The 21,566-nt window shown below is 46.8% G+C and overlaps 1 protein-coding gene across 1 annotated transcript in view; it reads left to right on the forward strand.

Moving 5' to 3' along the window:
• Window positions 1-21,566, forward strand: part of LOC106562126 (potassium/sodium hyperpolarization-activated cyclic nucleotide-gated channel 4) — an 84,841-nt gene that overhangs the window by 40,093 nt on the left and 23,182 nt on the right. The window contains exons 3-4 of the mRNA XM_014126754.2: window positions 7,523-7,684; window positions 9,842-10,060. Coding sequence (XP_013982229.2) covers window positions 7,523-7,684; window positions 9,842-10,060 — 381 coding nt within the window. The remainder of the gene's footprint in view (window positions 1-7,522; window positions 7,685-9,841; window positions 10,061-21,566) is intronic.

Below are 21,566 nucleotides of genomic sequence, written 5' to 3' on the forward strand. Positions count from 1 at the left end.
TGATGTCGCTCTTGCTGCGGGCGATTCCCTGATCCACCTCTACGCAGACGACACCATTCTGTATACTTCTGGCCCTTCCTTGGACACTGTGCTAACAAACCTCCAAACGAGCGTCAATGCCATACAACTCTCCTTCCGTGGCCTCCAACTGCTCTTAAACGCTAGTAAAACCAAATGCATGCTTTTCAACCGTTCGCTGCCCACACCTGCCTGCCCGGCTAGCATCACCACCCTGGACGGTTCCGACCTAGAATACAGTGGGGCGAAAAAGTATTTAGTCAGCCACCAATTGTGCAAGTTCTCCCACTTAAAAAGATGAGAGAGGCCTGTAATTTTCATCATAGGTACACGTCAACTATGACAGACAAAATGAGAAAGAAAATCACATTGTAGGATTTTTTTATGAATTTATTTGCAAATTATGGTGGAAAATAAGTATTTGGTCACCTACAAACAAGCAAGATTTCTGGCTCTCACAGACCTGTAACTTCTTCTTTAAGAGGCTCCTCTGTCCTCTACTCGTTACCTGTATTAATGGCACCTGTTTGAACTTGTTATCAGTATAAAAGACACCTGTCCACAACCTCAGTCACACTCCAAACTCCACTATGGCCAAGACCAAAGAGCTGTCAAAGGACACCAGAAACAAAATTGTAGACCTGCACCAGGCTGGGAAGACTGAATCTGCAATAGGTAAGCAGCTTGGTTTGAAGAAATCAACTGTGGGAGCAATTATTAGGAAATGGAAGACATACAAGACCACTGATAATCTCCCTCGATCTGGGGCTCCACGCAAGATCTCACCCCGTGGGGTCAAAATGATCACAAGAACGGTGAGCAAAAATCCCAGAAGCACACAGGGGGACCTAGTGAATGACCTGCAGAGAGCTGGGACCAAAGTAACAAAGCCTACCATCAGTAACACACTACGCCGCCAGGGACTCAAATACTGCAGTGCCAGACGTGTCCCCCTGCTTAAGCCAGTACATGTCGAGGCCCGTCTGAAGTTTGCTAGAGAGCATTTGGATGATCCAGAAGAGGATTGGGAGAATGTCATATGGTCAGATGAAACCAAAATATAACTTTTTGGTAAAAACTCAACTCGTCGTGTTTGGAGGACAAAGAATGCTGAGTTGCATCCAAAGAACACCATACCTACTGTGAAGCATGGGGGTGGAAACATCATGCTTTGGGGCTGTTTTTCTGCAAAGGGACCAGGACGACTGATCCGTGTAAAGGAAAGAATGAATGGGGCCATGTATCGTGAGATTTTGAGTGAAAACCTCCTTCCATCAGCAAGGGCATTGAAGATGAAACGTGGCTGGGTCTTTCAGCATGACAATGATCCCAAACACACCGCCCGGGCAACGAAGGAGTGGCTTCGTAAGAAGCATTTCAAGGTCCTGGAGTGGCCTAGCCAGTCTCCAGATCTCAACCCCATAGAAAATCTTTGGAGGGAGTTGAAAGTCCGTGTTGCCCAGCGACAGCCCCAAAACATCACTGCTCTAGAGGAGATATGCATGGAGGAATGGGCCAAAATACCAGCAACAGTGTGTGAAAACCTTGTGAAGACTTACAGAAAACGTTTGACCTGTGTCATTGCCAACAAAGGGTATATAACAAAGTATTGAGATAAACTTTTGTTATTGACCAAATACTTATTTTCCACCATCATTTGCAAATAAATTCATAAAAAATCCTACAATGTGATTTTGTGGAGAAAAAAAATCTCATTTTGTCTGTCATAGTTGAAGTGTACATATGATGAAAATTACAGGCCTCTCTCATCTTTTTAAGTGGGAGAACTTGCACAATTGGTGGCTGACTAAATACTTTTTTGCCCCACTGTATGTGGACAACTATAAATACCTAGGTGTCTGGTTAGACTGTAAACTCTCCTTTCAGACTCATATTAAACATCTCCAATCCAAAATCAAATCTAGAATCGGATTTCTATTTCGCAACAAAGCATCCTTCACTCATGCCGCCAAACTTACCCTCGTAAAACTAACTATCCTACCGATCCTCGACTTCGGCGATGTCATCTACAAAATAGCTTCCATTACTCTACTCAACAAACTGGATGCAGTCTATCACAGTGCCATCCGTTTTGTTACCAAATCACCTTATACCACCCACCACTGCGACCTGTATGCTCTAGTCGGCTGGCCCTCGCTACATATTCGTCGCTAGACCCACTGGCTCCAGGTCATCTATAAGTCTATGCTAGGTAAAGCTCCGCCTTATCCCAGTTCACTGGTCACGATAACAACACCCACCCGTAGCACACGTTCCAGCAGGTATATCTGCTGATCATCCCCAAAGCCAACACCTCATTTGGTCGCCTTTCCTTCCAGTTCTCTGCTGCCAGTGACTGGAACGAATTGCAAAAATCGCTGAAGTTGGAGACTTTTATTTCCCTCACCAACTTTAAACATCAGCTACCTGAGCTGCTAACCGATCGCTGCAGCTGTACATAGTCCATCTGTAAATTGCCCACCCAATATACCTACCTTATCCCCATACTGTTTTTATTTTATTTACTTTTTTGCTCTTTTGCACACCAGTATTTCTACTTGCACATCATCATCTGCTCATTTATCACTCCAGTGTTAATCTGCTAAATTGTAATTATTCGCTATTATGGCCTATTTATTGCCTTACCTCCTCATGCCTTTTGCACACACTGTATATAGACTTTCTTTTTTTCTACTGTGTCATTGACTTGTTTATTGTGTTATTGGCTTGTTTATTGTTTACTCCATGTGTAACTCTGTGTTGTTGTCTGTGTCACACTGCTTTGCTTTATCTTACCCAGGTCGCAGTTGTAAATGAGAACTTGTTCTCAATTAGCCTACCTGGTTAAATAAAGGTGAAATAAAAAAATAAAAAACCTAGGTGGTAAAAGCCTTGGTTTCAAACAGAGTAGAGCTCGTCCATAGCTCTCTCCATTGAGAGCACTGATGAGGTCAGGTGTTAGAGTAACGTGGCTGCCAACGTCAGAACCCCTGCCCTTAAGATACCTTTGTGGATTGTCTGGGTGCCCTCGTCATTCATGGCTCTGCTGTTTAGCCAGATAGTCATGCAGCCAGGCTTATTGTATGTCCCTATCAATTAAAACAAAGAGGCCAGCCATCCATCATCCCTTTAATGTGTTGTACTCTACAATGCAGTGTGTGTGTGTGTCTGTCTGTGTGTGGCTGAGCTGCATGTTGTGACATGCCAGCAGCCCCAAATGACTTTAGAAGCAAATGACAGTGAGTGCATGGTGCACAGTGTCCAGCCCCTCCCCTGTACATCTCTAATGAACACTTGGCAATTAGGCAGGGTCTGTTTTGGTGTAAGACAGGTTGGCAGCAGAGCAATTTGTTTTTTTGTACCCCAAAGTATATCGAACTGGTTGTTTTTCCATTTAGTGGGAATGGGAATATTTTGGGGTAATTGAGTTAAGGCTGAGAGAAGATATATAGCTAGGAATCACCACCCCCCACTGAAGTGCACTAGTTAAAGCCCCTGCTCTCTTTCTCTGTCTCATTTGCCAGTACTATCTGGAGATTTGCATTGCATTATTCTGAACAAGCCAGGAGATCTTTATTCTCCATTCAGTGCAGAAGTTCAGAAAGTATTTTAAGGGCACATCCCACTGGGCACAGACGTCAATTCAACGTCTATTCCACGTTGGTTCAACGTCATTTCATTGAAATGACGTGAAAACAACGTTGATTCAACCAGCGTGTGCCGAGTGGGATGGAACTTCTACAGGTACAGAGATTTGACAGTAGAGTTTTCTTTGTACAGTACTAGCAGTCTTGGACAGTACTAGGTTAGTAGTCTTTGTACAGTACTAAGTTAGTAGTCTTGGACAGGGATTTGCATCTCACCGATGTAGCTTCCCTACTCAAATAGATCAATATATATAGAATAAGCGACCTTCTTAGCTCTATCAGCTTGACACTTCACGTTGACTAGCTCCATGACTATTGTAATGTTAGCATGTAAATGACATAAGATGCTCAGACGGGAAGTGCAAACGGATAATTAATTCATTGTTTCGCTGTTTGACTGAACAATGTATGTTTTATATCATCCATTTTTAATGGGCAGGAAATGTCTACATTTAAATGCATTACGAATGCATCCACTGTATCAGAGAGCTCACACTCCCCTCTTGGAAAAACAATTTTACAAATAAAAAAAAAATCTCAATCTCAAGTGTGAGATTGGATGGGGTAGTTCATGATTTTTTTATTTGACACACGTGGGGATTTTGACAACTCTTTAATGTTATGGAATGCCATTTAGTTCCAGCTGGAGAATCAACATCACAATATATTGCCTCCTATCAGCTACCATAACCATTATTGTGTTTGGAAAGAGAGTGGGCTCTTTAAAACCAATATCTCCTCACTGTGTTTGGAGTGGAGCACAGCTGTGGAGAGGAGAGAGGGAGAGAGGAGGTGAAGAAGAAGAAGCGAGTGGTTTGGTAGATTAAGTGAGAAGGACGCAGCCAGGGGAATGACTCGGCTCAGATGATGTACAGTTGAAGTCGGAAGTTTACATACACTTAGGTTGGAGTCATTTAAAACTCGTTTTTCAACCACCACAAATTTCTTGTTAACAAACTATAGTTTTGGCAAGTCGGTTAGGACATTTACTTTGTGCATGACACAAGTAATTTTTCCAACAATTGTTTACAAGACAGATTATTTCACTTATAATTCACTGTATCACAATTCCAGTGGGTCAGAAGTTTACATACACTAAGTTGACTGTGGGTTTAAAAAGCTTGGAAAATTCCAGAAAATGATGTCATGGCTTTAGAAGCTTCTGATAGGCTGATTGACGTCATTTGAGTCAATTGAAGGTGTACCTGTGGATGGATTTCAAGGCTTACCTTCAAACTCAGTGCCTCTTTGCTTGACATCATGGGAAAATCAAAAGAAATCAGCCAAGACCTCAGAAAAAAAAATGTAGACCTCCACAAGTCTGGCTCATCCTTGGGAGCAATTTCCAAACGCCTGAAGGTACCACGTTCATCTGTACAAACAATAGTACGCAAGTATAAACACCATGGGACCACGCAGCCGTCATACTGCTCAGGAAGGAGGCACGTTCTGTCTCCTAGAGATTAATGTAATTTGGTGCGAAAATGTGCAAATCAATCCCAGAACAACAGCAAAGGACGATGCTGTTGTGAAGATGCTGGAGGAAACAGGTACAAAGGTATCTATAACCACAGTAAAACGAGTCCTACATCGATATAACCTGAAAGGCCGTTCAGCAACGAAGAAGCCACTTCTCCAAAACCGCCATAAAAAAGCCAGACTACGGTTTTCAACTGCACATGGGGACAAAGATCGTACTTTTTGGAGAAATGTCCTCTGGTCTGATGAAACAAAAATAGAACTGTTTGGCCATAATGACCATTGTTATGTTTGGAGGAAAAAGGGGTAGGCTTGCAAGTAGAAGAACACCATCCCAACCGTGAAGCACGGGGGTGGCAGCATCATGTTGTGGGGGTGCTTTGCTGCAGGAGGGACTGGTGCACTTCACAAAATAGATAGCATCATGAGGTGGAAAATTGTGTGGATATATTGAAGCAACATCTCAAGACATCAGTCAGGAAGTTAAAGCTTGGTTGTAAATGGGTCTTCCAAATGGACAATGATCCCAAGCATACTTCCAGAGTTGTGGCAAAATGGCTTAAGGACAACAACATCAAGGTATTGGAGTGGCCATCACAAAGCCTTGACCTCAATCCCATAGAACATTTGTGGGCAGAACTGAAAAAGCGTGTGCGAGCATGGAGGCCTACAAACCTGACTCAGTTACACCAGCTCTGACAGGAGGAATTAACTTATTGTGGGAAGCTTGTGGAAGGCTACCCGAAACATTTGACCCATGTTAAACAATTTAAAGGCAATGCTACCAAATACTAATTGAGTGTATGTAAACGTCTGACCCACTGGGAATGTGATGAAAGAAATAAAAGCTCAAATAAATCATTCTCTCTATTATTATTCTGACATTTCACATTCTTAAAATAAAGTGGTGATCCTAACTGACCTAAGACAGGGAATTTTTACTAGGATTAAATGTCAGGAATTGTGAAAAACTGAGTTTAAATTTATTTGGCTAAGGTGTATGTAAACTTCCGACTTCGACTGTAAATACACCCCGGCCTAAACATTTTGAACAAGAGCCCAGAGCTTTAGCTGTATGTCTCTGCCATACACTCACTCTGGAGCCTGGCGACCTGACGCTTCCCTCTTACCCCAGCAGAAACTTCTTGGGGACATTTTTGTCTCTCCCCTTTCTGGCTGGCCCCTCTGACGGAGGTGTTCTGATGTGATGGCCCAGCGTCCACACTGTCCCAGAGTGGCCCGTCACACAGCCTGTCTCAGTACTTGTCACTGGTCCCTGTCTGTTGTTTCCACACAGCCACCCCGATAGAAACAACAAAGCGTCAGATCATCAAGCACTGGGCTTTAGGAGGCAACCGGAGACATCTAGCCTGGGTCAGGAGGAGTGGTGGCGAGCGACTGTCTGTGTGTGGCTATGTGTGGCTGGCTTCTCTTCTCCCCTCTCCCCAACGTTCCCCAGCCAAGACGAGAGAGATGGAATATCCCTCTCTCAGCCTTAAGCTTTTAAATGGCGCTGAGTGGCTTGTAATAAGGAGAACAGCAGTTAACAGTGCACACCGCGGCCCTCAATGGGATTAAGTGGCTTTAAATTGTTGAAGCCATTAAAATCGTAGTAGGCGTCCTGCATCTGCTTATGAGTCTATTTATCATTAGGATTAAGAAAGCTCGCCCGTGCTGCACACACTCAGTCCGCAGGGACGCATACACACGCCCCCATCCCTCCATCCACTTTGTGTTAGTGTGCTTACCTAAGGGGTTGATTAGAGTGATTCAATAAAGCCTCCTCATAGGCCAAGCCATGCTCACATGACCATCCTGACCATCCTCTACAGACCGCTCATGTCAACGTCTGTAAAAAGCACATCAAAGATGATGTTCGTTATGTTGCTGTAACGTTGAGGCTAGGGCCCTGCATGTGTGATGGAGAACACTGTGGCCTCGATTCAGACTCAACGTGGTCTGGCTCAGCCCACGTGTTGCATATAGTAAATCCACTGCTTGGCCTTGACCTTGACTATAAAAAGTATCGACCAAAGGGTTAGGGAACAAAGTAAACAGGCAATACCCCTGGAGAAAAGGCTCTTTGTAATCCAGAACAGTTCAGGCCAGGGCTTTGTCTGCCAGCCAGCCTACACATGTCTTTGTGCTCTAACACAATTCCTCTCCTCCACCTGTTCTGCTCTCCATCCAGGGGCGCTGCTCTGTGGCTGACCATGTGCCTTTCTGCGTGTACATGTGAGGGGTTGCGCTAAACAGAAGACACATTTTTGTTTCTCACAAAATGGGCAATAATGTATTGTATTGTATTCTGCTCTCTAGATCCTCCATATGACCTATGTCCTAACACAGTCCTTTCCTCTTCCTGTCCTGCCCTTCAGATCTTCCATATGACCTATGACCTGGCCAGTGCCATGGTGCGTATCGTCAACCTGATTGGTATGATGCTGCTGCTGTGCCACTGGGACGGATGTCTGCAGTTCCTGGTTCCCATGCTGCAGGACTTCCCCCAGGACTGCTGGGTGTCCAAAAACAAAATGGTGGTAAGTAGAGTTTTGCTGTGCTCCAATACTAGGTGAGCATCCAAAATGACACCCTAATATCTAGGAAGTGCACTACTGGGCTCTGGTCAAAAGTACACTGTGTAATAGGGTGCCACTTCAGACGGAGCCCAAGTCTGTCTAAATCAGATTAGTCCCTCCCTGTTATCTCATCTCTCTGCCTCTGTAATTACTGTGCTAAGCCTGTAGCATCATGGGAAATGGCTGCCTTGCATATCTGTCCATTTTCCCACCTAAATCAAATGTTTTGTTTTCCTTTCTCCTTTATTCGCCCACATTTATTCAATTTGCTGCTTTTTCTTCCGTTATTTGGAGCTCTATCTCTCTCTCTCCACCAGCTCTATATGGTCTGGTTGTCTATATTCTGAAAGTGAGAGCTAAGCGGTGAGCTTGGCCTCGTATGAAATAATGACTTTCAGAGGACAGAAAGCCCTTATCCAATATTGGTCAAGTATTGACAATTTTCCAGCGAGCACTCATGCTGTTCTTTAATTTCATCACATTGTTAGCTGCGCTGCTGCTGCACGTCTCGGGGAGAGAGCGAGAGAGAGGGAGAGAGAGAGAGAGGGAGAGAGAGGGAGAGAGAGTCAGAGTCGCTGGAAAGAAAGCCCTATGTCTCGTAATGACCCCCTCTCCTCTGTAATTAGGTTTTCTATGTGGTTATATAACCGGACTCTACGACACCTGAGGTGTGACCCTGAATCAACCGTGGCACACGGACGCACAGTATAACCTGCCATGTTCCGAACGAACAGGGCCTGTTGACAGAGAGAGAGAGAGAGAGAGATGATTTATGATGAGGATTTGTTGTAGAGCTCACGGCAGACAGGCAAACAGCTCCCAGCCCTCAAAGAGGATTAATCTGGGATCTGTGAATAAAAAAAACAATCACATCAAGTTCTAATTAGGTAATTAAAGACAGACAGACCAGTAGTCAGTCAGTGGAAACAGTAGCCTAGCAAACACCTTTGGCATGGCAAGCTGTCTACTGTCAGGGAGGGATCGCTTTAACTTCAACTCCTGCTCTGCATTACACAACACCATGATGAAAATCTGTGGAGAACTGCCTTAGCTGCGTCTTTTCTGCTCGGAGGAGGAAAGTTTGGGCCTGATAAGAATTAGAGGGTAGTGGTGCTGTGGCTCTTGTCTTTCCTTACAGTAGCTGGCCCATTATCTTATTGGGTCATCCGTTTTAATACCTTTTTAGGAGGCACTAATAACTTTCCTATCTCTCAGGTTTTACCCCTGTGGAAATGAGTTTGAAAGCAATTTGGACATGTCACCTCAGGAAAGAGCAGATATTGATTCTGCTTGGACCACCACGGGATCTAAAGGAAAAAACCGGCAATTTATCCACAAACGAGAAACGAGAAAAGAAAAATCACATTTTTCTAAATAGCTGACCTACTTTTTGCCTTGCAGGCCTCTTGTGTCTCGGGCTCCATCCATTCAGTCACCCTCATGGTTGTGTTTCTGCTCCGAGCAGAAAAGGCCCAGCACTTCTCCCCTGAATACTTACATATAGAAGAGTATATTACTACAGTATGTTGGTGTAGCCAAGTGTGATGTTCCTATTGAGGTATGATGAAGAGGACATCTGTGGCTGCCCTCTTACATGATTATGATGATGATTATTATGATGAGGACAATGTTGATGATGATGATGATGACTGTGAGGATGAGAATGAGGATGATGATGATGATGATGATAATGACGTTGATGATGATAACTAGGAGGATGATGGCAATAATGTCATTGATAATGATGATGACGACTAGGATGATGATGGCAATAATGTCATTGATAATGATGATGACGACTAGGATGATGATGGCGATAATGACATTGATGATGACTAGGATGATGATGGCGATAATGACATTGATAATGATGATGATGATGACTAGGATGATGATGGCGATAATGACATTGATAATGATGATGATGATGACTAGGATGATGATGGCGATAATGACATTGACGATGATGATGATGATAATGATAAGAAGGACTCTGGTGGTCTTAGTGCTTTCTGACATTTTCCCTCCAGACATCTGGCAGAGTGAGAACAGTACCCCATATCACCATATCCCTCTCTTCCCTCTGCCACCTTTTCTCTTCCTCTCTCCCCCATCCAGAACGACACATGGGGCCAGCAGTACTCCTACGCCCTGTTCAAAGCCATGAGCCACATGCTGTGTATCGGGTACGGCATGTACCCACCTGTGGGCATGACGGACGTGTGGCTCACCATCCTCAGCATGATCGTGGGCGCCACCTGCTATGCCATGTTCGTGGGTCACGCCACCGCACTCATCCAGTCTCTGGACTCCTCCCGTCGGCAGTACCAGGAGAAGGTGAGTAACGTTGATCAGAATGGATGGGAATATAACTGGGTAACTGGATAAGCAGCAGGAAATCAACATTAAGGAGAACAGTATATCTGTACCCAGAGGAGAGTTAGGAAATGTTCACATTTCAAATGAAACCAACCAGACTTAATTTGGACACCCAAAGCATTGAACAAGTTAGACTTCTTTAGATGTGTATTAGCCCGTCGGTACAGTACAGTTAAGCTCAGTTTCAGACCTAAATGAGGGCAGATTGATGCAGGTTTCCGCCTCCCTTCAACCCCTGTGATCTGCAGTGCTCAGGGCTGCATGAGAGCCAGAGTCCCAGGCTCCCCTGTGTGGGGATGGGAAGGCCCTGGTAGTTGGCCAAGGAAGCCCTACCCAGCTCCTAGCTACAGCTCCCTGCCCACCTCCAGCGTGCCCCAGTCTCTCCATGGGCCCAGTGTGGTTGATAATGAGCCTTGCTGCTAGGCGGCCACATTGCCCACCATCTGTGGAGAGGGACAGAGGAGGAGACCCTCTGGAGAGAGTGGCTGGGGCTGTAGAGACCCCCACATACTGTACATCCCCCCTCAGAGAGAGAGAGAGGGAGTGCTGGTGAGAAATAGAGAGAGAGAGACTGAGAGAGATGGGTGAGGGAGTAGGTCAGGTCAGAATCAGCAGAGACAACCAGTGTCTCTGGATACCCACTGTATGTGTGTGTGAGCGAGAGTCTGCATACTGGTATGTGTGCACTGAGACTTTGTATATTTGTGTGGTCTGTTTGAAAAATCAAGAAGCTGTCCTTCATACCAGGAGGGATCAACGGGGGCAGGAGACTGGCGTCAAATGTGGGCTCCAGATAGATAAAACCACCAAACTGCTGTGCTATGGATGTGGACTGGCTGCATGACTCTTTCTGTGGATGCAGAATTCCTGTTGAACTAGAGGGGTGCAGACAGCCAGCTCAGTGCTCAGCGCTCAGTCTAGTCCTGCTTTAGAGGTGCTCCGCTTGCTGCCTATAATATTAGGCTTATTAACAGCTGGCCCGCCTGGCCCACCTGGGACTCCTCACCACAGATCAGCATGTGGAGCAGGGCCCATTCTCAGCCACCCTGCTGCCACCTTCCCATGGGGCCACAGCCTCCTGCCCCATCCCACGTCTCTCAGAATCCTCTCCCCATTCTCCCTACTCTCGGTCTGCCTGGATGGAACATTAGCACTATAAATTGCAATAAATATTTAAGAGTGTGTGTTTTCCCATTTATCTTTCTGTGTGCTCCAGTAAATAAGCACGGTCTGCCTGGATGCTGCCTTCCGTAGCTCCCTGTTTCTCCTTGTTTCTCCCTGTTTCTCCCTTTTTCTCCCTGTTGCTCCCTGTTTCTCCCTGTTTCTCCCTTTTTCTCCCTGTTGCTCCCTGTTTCTCCCTGTTTCTCCCTGTTTCTCCCTGTTCTTCCCTGTTTCTCCCTGTTTCTCCCTGTTTCTCCCTGTTTCTCCCTGTTTCTCCTTGTTTCTCCCTGTTTCTCCTTTTTTCTCCCTGTTTCTCCCTGTTGCTCCCTGTTGCTCCCTGTCGCTCCCTGTTCTTCCCTGTTTCTCCCTGTTTCTCCCTGTTTCTCCCTGTTTCTCCCTGTCGCTCCCTGTCTCTCCCTGTTTCTCCCTGTCGCTCCCTGTTTCTCCCTGTTTCTCCCTGTTTCTCCCTGTCGCTCCCTGTTGCTCCCTGTCGCTCCCTGTTCTTCCCTGTTTCTCCCTGTTTCTCCCTGTTTCTCCCTGTCGCTCCCTGTTCTTCCCTGTTTCTCCCTGTTGCTCCCTGTTGCTCCCTGTCGCTCCCTGTTCTTCCCTGTTTCTCCCTGTTTCTCCCTGTTTCTCCCTGTCGCTCCCTGTCTCTCCCTGTTTCTCCCTGTCGCTCCCTGTTTCTCCCTGTCTCTCCCTGTTTCTCCCTGTCGCTCCCTGTTCTTCCCTGTTTCTCCCTGTTTCTCCCTGTTTCTCCCTGTCGCTCCCTGTCTCTCCCTGTTTCTCCCTGTCTCTCCCTGTTTCTCCCTGTTTCTCCCTGTTTCTCCCTGTTCTTCCCTGTTTCTCCCTGTTTCTCCCTGTCGCTCCCTGTTTCTCCCTGTCGCTCCCTGTTTCTCCCTGTTGCTCCCTGTTGCTCCCTGTCGCTCCCTGTTCTTCCCTGTTTCTCCCTGTTTCTCCCTGTCGCTCCCTGTTTCTCCCTGTCGTTCCCTGTTTCTCCCTGTTGCTCCCTGTTGCTCCCTGTCCCTGTTCTTCCCTGTTTCTCCCTGTTTCTCCCTGTTTCTCCCTGTTTCTCCCTGTCGCTCCCTGTCTCTCCCTGTTTCTCCCTGTCGCTCCCTGTTCTTCCCTGTTTCTCCCTGTTTCTCCCTGTTTCTCCCTGTTTCTCCCTGTTTCTCCCTGTCGCTCCCTGTTTCTCCCTGTCGCTCCCTGTTTCTCCCTGTTTCTCCCTGTCGCTCCCTGTTTCTCCCTGTCGCTCCCTGTTTCTCCCTGTCGCTCCCTGTTTCTCCCTGTCGCTCCCTGTCTCTCCCTGTTTCTCCCTGTCTCTCCCTGTCGCTCCCTGTCTCTCCCTGTTTCTCCCTGTTCTTCCCTGTTTCTCCCTGTTTCTCCCTGTTTCTCCCTGTCGCTCCCTGTTTCTCCCTGTCGCTCCCTGTTTCTCCCTGTCGTTCCCTGTTTCTCCCTGTCGCTCCCTGTTTCTCCCTGTCGCTCCCTGTTCTTCCCTGTTTCTCCCTGTCGCTCCCTGTTTCTCCCTGTCGCTCCCTGTTTCTCCCTGTCGCTCCCTGTTTCTCCCTGTCGCTCCCTGTCGCTCCCTGTTTCTCCCTGTCGCTCCCTGTTTCTCCCTGTCGCTCCCTGTTCTTCCCTGTCGCTCCCTGTTTCTCCCTGTCGCTCCCTGTCTCTCCCTGTCGCTCCCTGTTTCTCCCTGTCGCTCCCTGTTTCTCCCTGTCGCTCCCTGTCGCTCCCTGTCTCTCCCTGTCGCTCCCTGTTTCTCCCTGTAGCTAGACACCAGACAGTTCCACTACATGGTGTAGTTAGAGGCTGTAGCTAGACACCAGACAGGTCCACTACATGGTGTAGTTAGAGGCTGTAGCTAGACACCAGACAGGTCCACTACATGGTGTAGTTAGAGGCTGTAGCTTGACACCAGACAGTTCCACTACATGGTGTAGTTAGAGGCTGTAGCTAGACACCAGACAGGTCCACTACATGGTGTAGTTAGAGGCTGTAGCTAGACACCAGACAGTTCCACCATTAGCGCCCACTGTACTGCTGTGCTGAAGGTCAAGCAGTGTTAGATGAAATGGCCTGGCCATGTTGGCTGGTCTCTCTAGCTAGCATGCTAGAAAGACAGACATACAATGTGATTGGCCTTTTAGGTCAGTGTGTGTTAGTGTTGTGTAACAAAGGGATCCAGGCCTGTAGAATCCACTCTGATTTCTAGTAGTAGGTTAGTGCCATAATCCAGACAAGAAGCTCCATACTGCACAATCCCCTGCAGCTTTGGGAGGACAGGTGGCCATGTTCAGCCAGTGGTCCAGTTGTTGCCCATCTGATCTGTGTCATGGAAGAGCACAGCTGTTCTGTCTCCAAGGCCTCCAGCCTAGAGAGAAACCAGCTGACACTGCAACAGCAGCCAATGGACAAACCTGCCCAGTCATCACACTGGCCCTGTCCTACCAGAGGCTTGGATTGGAGAACGGGGTGTGGTTCTACATTGTCACATTAGCAGTGAGGGTAGGTGAGGTAGCTCTGCAGGGTGAGGCTCTCGCTTTGGGATCAGCCTGCAGATTTGAAGTGAGCAGGACAGAAAGGTGCAGGATAGAAGGGCATCATTGCTACAGTAAGCGTGTGGACTGTTAAACTGTTGGTCTGTGGGCCTATGTTCTGACAGAACTCTGCTTCATGTGTGGAACTGCTCTGTTCTGCTGTTGGCGTGGACCAACAGGCACGATCACCCCAAGGGGACAGTGTTCAGGCTTCCTTCCCATTTACACAGAGAGGAGAGGACACAGGAGACTGGGGGCCTCAGCTCAATGAGTGAAACCAGGACAGAGGAGAGGGAAGCAGAGCCAAGCCAAACGACACAACACGCCACATTTATCTGCCCAGTTAGCTGCCTCCCTTCCTCCCTCTGGCACTGACCAGATTCACAGGCTCCTACAGTCATTAGAGCATAGGGAGGGAGGGCGTGGCTACAGGTAGCTACAGAGAGGGAACGTATACAGACAGGGATGTATGGACATTGGGCAAGATGAGAGCTGCAGGAGGGGTATGGTGACAGTCTTTAGGTGACATACTGGTAACAGTTTAACTTGACCAAGAAACACAGTCTGGGTATATCCCCTCTGGGCAGAGAGAGAGGGAAGATAGAGAGAGGGGAGAGAGAGAGAGAGAGAGAGAGAGAAGAGAGAGCAGGAGAGAGGCGAATCTGTGAATAGTTCAGAAGTATGTTGCAGAAGGAAGATGGGAGGGATGTTTGCAATGCTCCACAAAGACGGCAATAAAATGATCATCAGAAAGCCTGGGTATAATCTGCTGTGAATAGAGAGTTCTATTACAATGTGCCTCCATGTGATAAATGGCAGGCTGTCAGAAGCTAGCAAGCAAGCTTAAAAGAGCTCTTAAAAGGAAGCAGGAACTCTGGTAACTGGTACAAAGCGGAGAGCCTGAGTTATCATACTCTCAAATACTGTGGCTTGAACTGTGACACAGGAGCCAGATAGGAGATATACTTTTGATTTATTTCAGGAGCAAGGTTTTTTCCATATTAGCCAACAACAATCTGACTCTCCTTCTCTCAGTTCAAACGAAATCAGTGGGAAACAAAGTCAACAGGGAAAATGCTTTCTACTGATTTTATCATTCAAGTATTTCTTTTTTTCTCTTTATTTTGTAACATCCCAACATTTTGAGAATTGCCTGGAGGGGTGCGCGTCCCAGATGGTGTCGTACTCTGTGCCTCTCCCTGTCCCTCTCCCCCCTCAATCCCACAAAGGGAATATGTGCATGAGATTGTTCCTCAGCTCACCCCTTCCCTCCCTCCAAACCCCCAGTATTACCGTGCTCCATGCATGTGTCTCTGCTAGCCTACAATATCTTAAGGTGTGAGTTGGAAAGGGTAGACATCTCCAGATTTCCCCATGGATTCCAGCATCACAGCTAAGGCATGTTGAGACCCATATCACACAAAGGGAATTACATCTCTCCAGATTGAGGGCACAGGCAGCAGCACATCTTTATGGGACTGTGCATATGCCCGTTTCCCTCCCTGACTGCATGTCTGTAACCTCATGTAACCCCATGTAACAGTGGAAGTGAGAGAAACCAGGGGAAAAAAATATTCTTGTTTTCCTACCAAGATATTCGAAAAATGAGACCTTTCTACCCTTAATATGTTTGGTGTTAGCATGTAGCTATTTCCATTATCATGATGGATACTTAGTCAATCCCACAACCTAGTCCTATGGCATCAGGACAGTGAGAATCTTGACCCCCAAACCGTTTACTATTCCCAGATCATCACGATCACACCATTATCAGTATACAGCATAGTACACACTCTCCCTCTTTCCCCAGTCACTTATTTTCTCTCAACTACAGTACATGACAAAATGGTGGCCGGCAGTAAACATGGTAAGTCCCTGACAGTACATCTATCTGCATTGCGGTTTGGCAGGCAGGCCAGAGCCCAGGCAGGCCGGAGCCCAGGCAGGCCAGAGCCCAGGCAGGCCAGAGCCCAGGCAGGCCAGAGCCCAGGCAGGCCAGAGCCCAGGCAGGCCAGAGACCAGGCAGGCCAGAGCCCAGGCAGGCCGGAGCCCAGGCAGGCCGGAGCCCAGGCGCAGGACGGCCGCAGCCGGAGCCCAGGCAGGCCGGAGCCCAGGCAGGCCGGAGACCAGGCAGGCCGGAGCCCAGGCAGGCCAGAGCCCAGGCAGGCCGGAGCCCAGGCAGGCCAGAGCCCGGTGTGTCTCTTCACTGGTTAATCCTTCACTAAACTGGGAAGAGGAGGAGGGTCTGCTGATGTAAACCATGTCACATCACTTCTGGGGGGGTGGGGGGGGTCTACTGTAGTGTCCTGACGGTAATGGACACAATACCAGCATTCTGGGTTTCCACTGCTGCTTTGTGTCTGTGTTTGTTTGTTTGTATCCTATCGGTTCTTGGTGGTGTTGGGTAATGATTGTGAGAGCAGCCAGGGAACCCCAGAAGGGGCTTGTGTTGTTGGGAGGCTAAGCAGCGTGTCGTGACATGCCAGCAGCCCCAAATGGCTTTAGAAGCAAATGACAGTGAGTGCATGGTGCACAGTGTCCAGCCCCTCCCCTGTACATCTCTAATGAACACTTGGCAATTAGGCAGGGTCTAATTGGTGAAGGACTAATGGAAGAAGGTCCTGAAGCTGATTAATCCTGGGTGCTACTGAGGCTCCAGAGACCCTCTGTTCTCTTCGCCCCATCTTCAATGGGGCGAAGAACTATTCAATGAAATAGTCATCGTTCCTCCTCGGGTACTGTGCTTTCACTGGAACTGTGCTTTGTACATTAACCCATTTGTTCCCAAATGCACCCATTTCCTAGCCCTAAATGCCCTATTTATTACTCATAAACCCTAGTTCCTCTGCCAATACACCTCATCCCTATCTCAGCCCTGTTACCCACTTTATATCACGTTTCAGGAGAAGACCCAGATGCAGACAGTCTCGAAGTAACAAAAGTTTATTACTAGAACAGGGGGCAGGCAAAATGACAGGTCAAGGGCAGGCAGAGGTCAGTAATCCAGATCAGAGTCCATAAAGTACAGAACGGCAGGCAGTCTCAGGGTCAAGGGCAGGCAGAGGTCAGTAATCCAGATCAGAGTCCATAAAGTACAGAACGGCAGGCAGTCTCAGGGTCAGGGCAGGCAGAGGTCAGTAATCCAGATCAGAGTCCATAAAGTACAGAACGGCAGGCAGTCTCGGCGTCAGGGCAGGCAGAGGTCAATAATCCAGAGTGGTGTGACAAGGTACAGAACGGCAGGCAGTCTCAGGGTCAGGGCAGGCAGAGGTCAGTAATCCAGATCAGAGTCCATAAAGTACAGAACGGCAGGCAGTCTCAGGGTCAGGGCAGGCAGAGGTCAGTAATCCAGATCAGAGTCCATAAAGTACAGAACGGCAGGCAGTCTCAGGGTCAGGGCAGGCAGAGGTCAATAATCCAGATCAGAGTCCATAAAGTACAGAACGGCAGGCAGTCTCGGCGTCAGGGCAGGCAGAGGTCAATAATCCAGAGTGGTGTGACAAGGTACAGAACGGCAGGTAGGCTCAGGGCTGGCAGAATGGTCAAGAACCGGGAAAACTGGAACTAGAACAAGACAGGAGCAAGGGGAAAATGCTGGTAGGCTTGACGAACAAAACGAACTGGCAAAACACAAACAGAGAACACAGGTATAAATACACAGGGGATAATGGGGAAGATGGGCAACACCTGGAGGGGGGTGGAGACAAGCACAAAGACATGTGAAACAGATCAGGGTGTGACACTTTCTTTAGGCCTGTGTTCCCCAAGTCACCAACAGTAACCTATATTCAGCTATTCGCTGCACATTCCAACCCTTTTATTTATAGGATTATGTTGAAGCACAGATCTGGGGAAGGGTACCAAAAAATGGCTGCAGCATTGAAGGTCCCCAAGAAAACAGTGGCCTCCATCATTCTTAAGTGGAAGAAGTTTGGAACCACTAAGACTTTTCCTAGAGCTGGCATTTCTAAAAAACGTTTTTGCTTTGTCATTATGGGGTATTATGTGTAGATTGACAAGGAAAAAATATAACTTGGTCAATTTTAGAATCAGGCTGACGTAACAAAAAGTGGGAAAAGTAAAGGGGTTTGAAAACTTCCGAATGCACTGTTTAAAAGGTAGAACCACTGTATTTTCCCATTGGTCACAAATATGACCTCTAAGATATTTTCATATACAGTACCACAAGCATCATAGACTCAATGTATTAAATGTTATTTTTTTCTAACTATTGTGACTGATGGGATTAAATGGGTTAAGGAAGGGAGCGAGGGAGGGGGAGGGAGGAAGGGAGAGAGCAACTTGGGAATTGTAGTTTTGGTAATACAATTTTTTTTGTAAAATCACCAGGAATTAAGCTCAAATTAGTTTAATTTAGAAAATCCCACGAATAAAAAAAGAGACGTGATCGTGTGTCAATGGAATCAAGGTAGGAAATTATTGTTATTTTCAAATACAATCTCTTTTTGGGCTTTGTTGGGCTCAATTTGCAGTGTTGAAATGATTATAATGATGTTCCGGCTTACCGACCATCCGCTCCGACAACAATCGGCCGGCGGCTGGATCTAGTTTCCTACCTCTGGTGTAGGAGAAAGGGAATAGGGTAGAGACCTCATGTAATTTTATTTAACCTTTATTTTGACAGGGCGTCATGCTGAGAGGGTCTCTTTCTCAGATGAGCCCTGTATACACATCAAAAACATCAATACACATCAATATACTATATACTTAAGCAAGAAAGCACGAGGGGGTGTGGTATATGGCCAGTATACCACGGCTAACGGCTGTTCTTATGCACAACGCAACGCAGTGCCTGGATACAGCCCTTAGCCGTGGTATATTGGCCATATACCACAAACCCCCGAGGTGCCTTATTGCTATTATAAACTGGTTACCAACGTAATTAGAGCAGTAAAATAAATGTTTTGTCATACCCGTGCTATACGGTCTGATATACCATGGCTGTCAGCCAATCAGCATTCTGGGCTCGAACCACCCAGTTTATAAACATCAATAATACACATCAAAAACATTACTATACAGTACACTATACACATCAATAATACACATCAATATTCACATCAATACAGTAAAAGCAAAACAAAATCATATAAAACAAACACAATCTTCAGTAAAAAGGTCCTCAATCAGCCTTTTGAATTGCCCTAGAGGCACCAATTCATCCAACTTTAAAGAGCCTTGGAGATCATTCCACAAGTCAGGTGCATAATAAATACAATCAGATTTACCTAACTCAGTGTAGATCGAAGGGATCTCCCTGAGGCCGGGTCTGGTATCTCGTACGTCTATAAATTAACAATGAAGTAAGGTACGGTGGAAATCTATGCAGGGGGGCTTTTTTAAACCAAAAGAGTGCAATGCATTCATCTATGAGATTTCAAAGAGGGCCAGCCTACTTTCTGATACAGAATGCAGTGATGTGTACTGAACCTATCATCCGTAATAAAAAGTAGTGCGCTACGATAAACTGCCTCCAATGTCTTCAAAACATTGGCAGCTGCATTCATGTAGACAATATCCCCATAGTCTATAACCGGTATGCATGTCGACTGAATTATTTGTTTTCGGCTATTTAATGAAAGACAATCAAGCCAAGGACATACAGTAGCCTGCACTCATAGAAAAAAAGGTTTCCAAAAGGGTTTTTAAGCTGTCCCCATAGGAGAACCCTTTTTGGTTCCAGGTAGAAGCCTTTTGGGTTTCATGTAGAACTCTCTGTGGAAAGGGTTCCATGTAGAACTCTCTGTGGAAAGGGTTCTACATAGAACCCAAAAGGGTTCTACCTGGACCCAAAAAGGGTTCTTCAAAGGGATCTCCTATGGGGTCAGCCGAAGAATCCTTTTAGGTTGTAGATAGCACCTTTTTTTCTTAGAGTGTAGCTGTGGATAAGTTGAGCGACTTTGTGTCTGGCAGTAGGAGCTATTGTCATTAGCCTAGGCCTGGCTGGTGGTGTTAATCTGAAGAGGGTTTCTCTCCTCAGAGAAACTTCTTACTGCTGAGTTAAGGCTCTTCATTTGGCCCCGAGGTACCCCTTTAAAATGCTAGCTGCTTGATCATATATTTTCACAGCTTGTAAAAAATACAATTAGGAAACAAATAGAATATATATATATATATATATATATTGAATAGTGCATTGCTGAAATTTATTATAATTTTATGATATCCAAATAGTAGTTACAGTCTTGTCCCATCGCTGCAACACCCGTACAGACTCGAGAGAGGTGAAGGTCCAGAGCCATGCATCCTCCGAAACTCAACCCGCCAAGCCGCACTGCTCACTTAACCCGGAAGCAAGCCGCCCCAATGTATCGGAGGAAACACTGTACAGCTGCCGATCTGAAGTCAGCGTGCACGCGCCCGGGCGCCACAAGGAGTCGCTAGAGCGCGATGGGACAAGGACATCCCAGCCGGCCAAACCCTCTCCCCTAACCCGGACGATGCTGGGTCAATTGTGCGCCGCCTCATGGGTCTCCCAGTCGCGGCCGGCTGCGACACAGCCCGGGCTCGAACCCGGGTCTGTAGTGACGCCGCTAGCACAATGCAGTGCCTTAGACCGCTGCGCCACTCGGGATGCTGCATTGGGGAAATTTGAATGTTCTTTAACACTCTTGTAATTCTTTGTCATAGCTATGTAAATGGTTAGAATTCCCAAACGTCCCTGAGCCCCCCCTCCCTGGTTATGAAAATAGCCAATTACAAGAGTGAAGCTACCGTATCACAGGCGTGCCGAGACTACGAGTTACACCGCTGTAGAGGACGCAGATAACATACCTCTGTAGAGTCCAGAAACACTCAAATGTCTAGGAGTCGCCCCGCCAGCATCACTTATCCTCCTTCACATGTTGTCTCACAGTCACTGGCTGCTGGATTAACTTCTGTTTCTGCTGCCATTGACTGCTCTGCTCTCACAGCCCTGAATTCAATTACATCTAGACTACCTCCACATGACAATGGCACGAAAGTCCTGAATTGAAATGTCATGGCGCACGTAGAGCTCTCCTTTAACACAGAACATTCAGATCGACGTCAGAGGTGTAGCCAGTGTTATATGCTCCTTTATTTTCTGTTGCCTTGTAGAGAGCTCTGAATGGGGGTGTCAGGGTGCCGATGTTCAAGGCTTCAATGAACACTGTGTCTACCTTTCTCATATGGAAGGCAAGGATGGAGAGAGGGAGTCAGAGAAGAGGGGGAGAGAGTATGTTTAGAAATTACAATTAAGTGGCTGACATCTCTTTTGGGAAATGAATTATGCATGTTTTATTTGGTAAAGATTTGCATCCAGGAGGAGAGAGTGAGTAGAGGGGTACAGGAGGCTACTGGGGAGAGATATCGACAGAGACATACTCTTAAAAAAAAGGGGGGTTCGTCAGCTGTCCCCATGGGAGAACCCTTTTTGGTTCTAGATAGCAGCTAAGTGTGCAGAGAGACAGAGACATAGAGAGAGCGTGATAGGAGAAAGAAAGTGAAACAGCGAGAGCACAGTATGGCCATATGGAGAGAGAGAGAGAGAGAGAGAGAGAGGGAGATGGTAGAGAAGGGGGAGAGAGAGATGAGAGGGTGAGTGAGGGATTGTGCAGTAAAACCACATCAAGGGCTCTAAATCCCTTTCTCTCATGGGAACCGAGTGTTGGATTGAATTGACTGACACATACGGACAGCAGAGGTTTACGGTTAGAAAGTGGATGCCCTGGAGACCTGATTAGCTTCTCAGTACTGACAATGATTGGATTGATCTAAGTAGC

Source organism: Salmo salar, chromosome ssa11, assembly GCF_905237065.1.
Source record: "Salmo salar chromosome ssa11, Ssal_v3.1, whole genome shotgun sequence".
Lineage (NCBI taxonomy): Eukaryota > Metazoa > Chordata > Actinopteri > Salmoniformes > Salmonidae > Salmo > Salmo salar.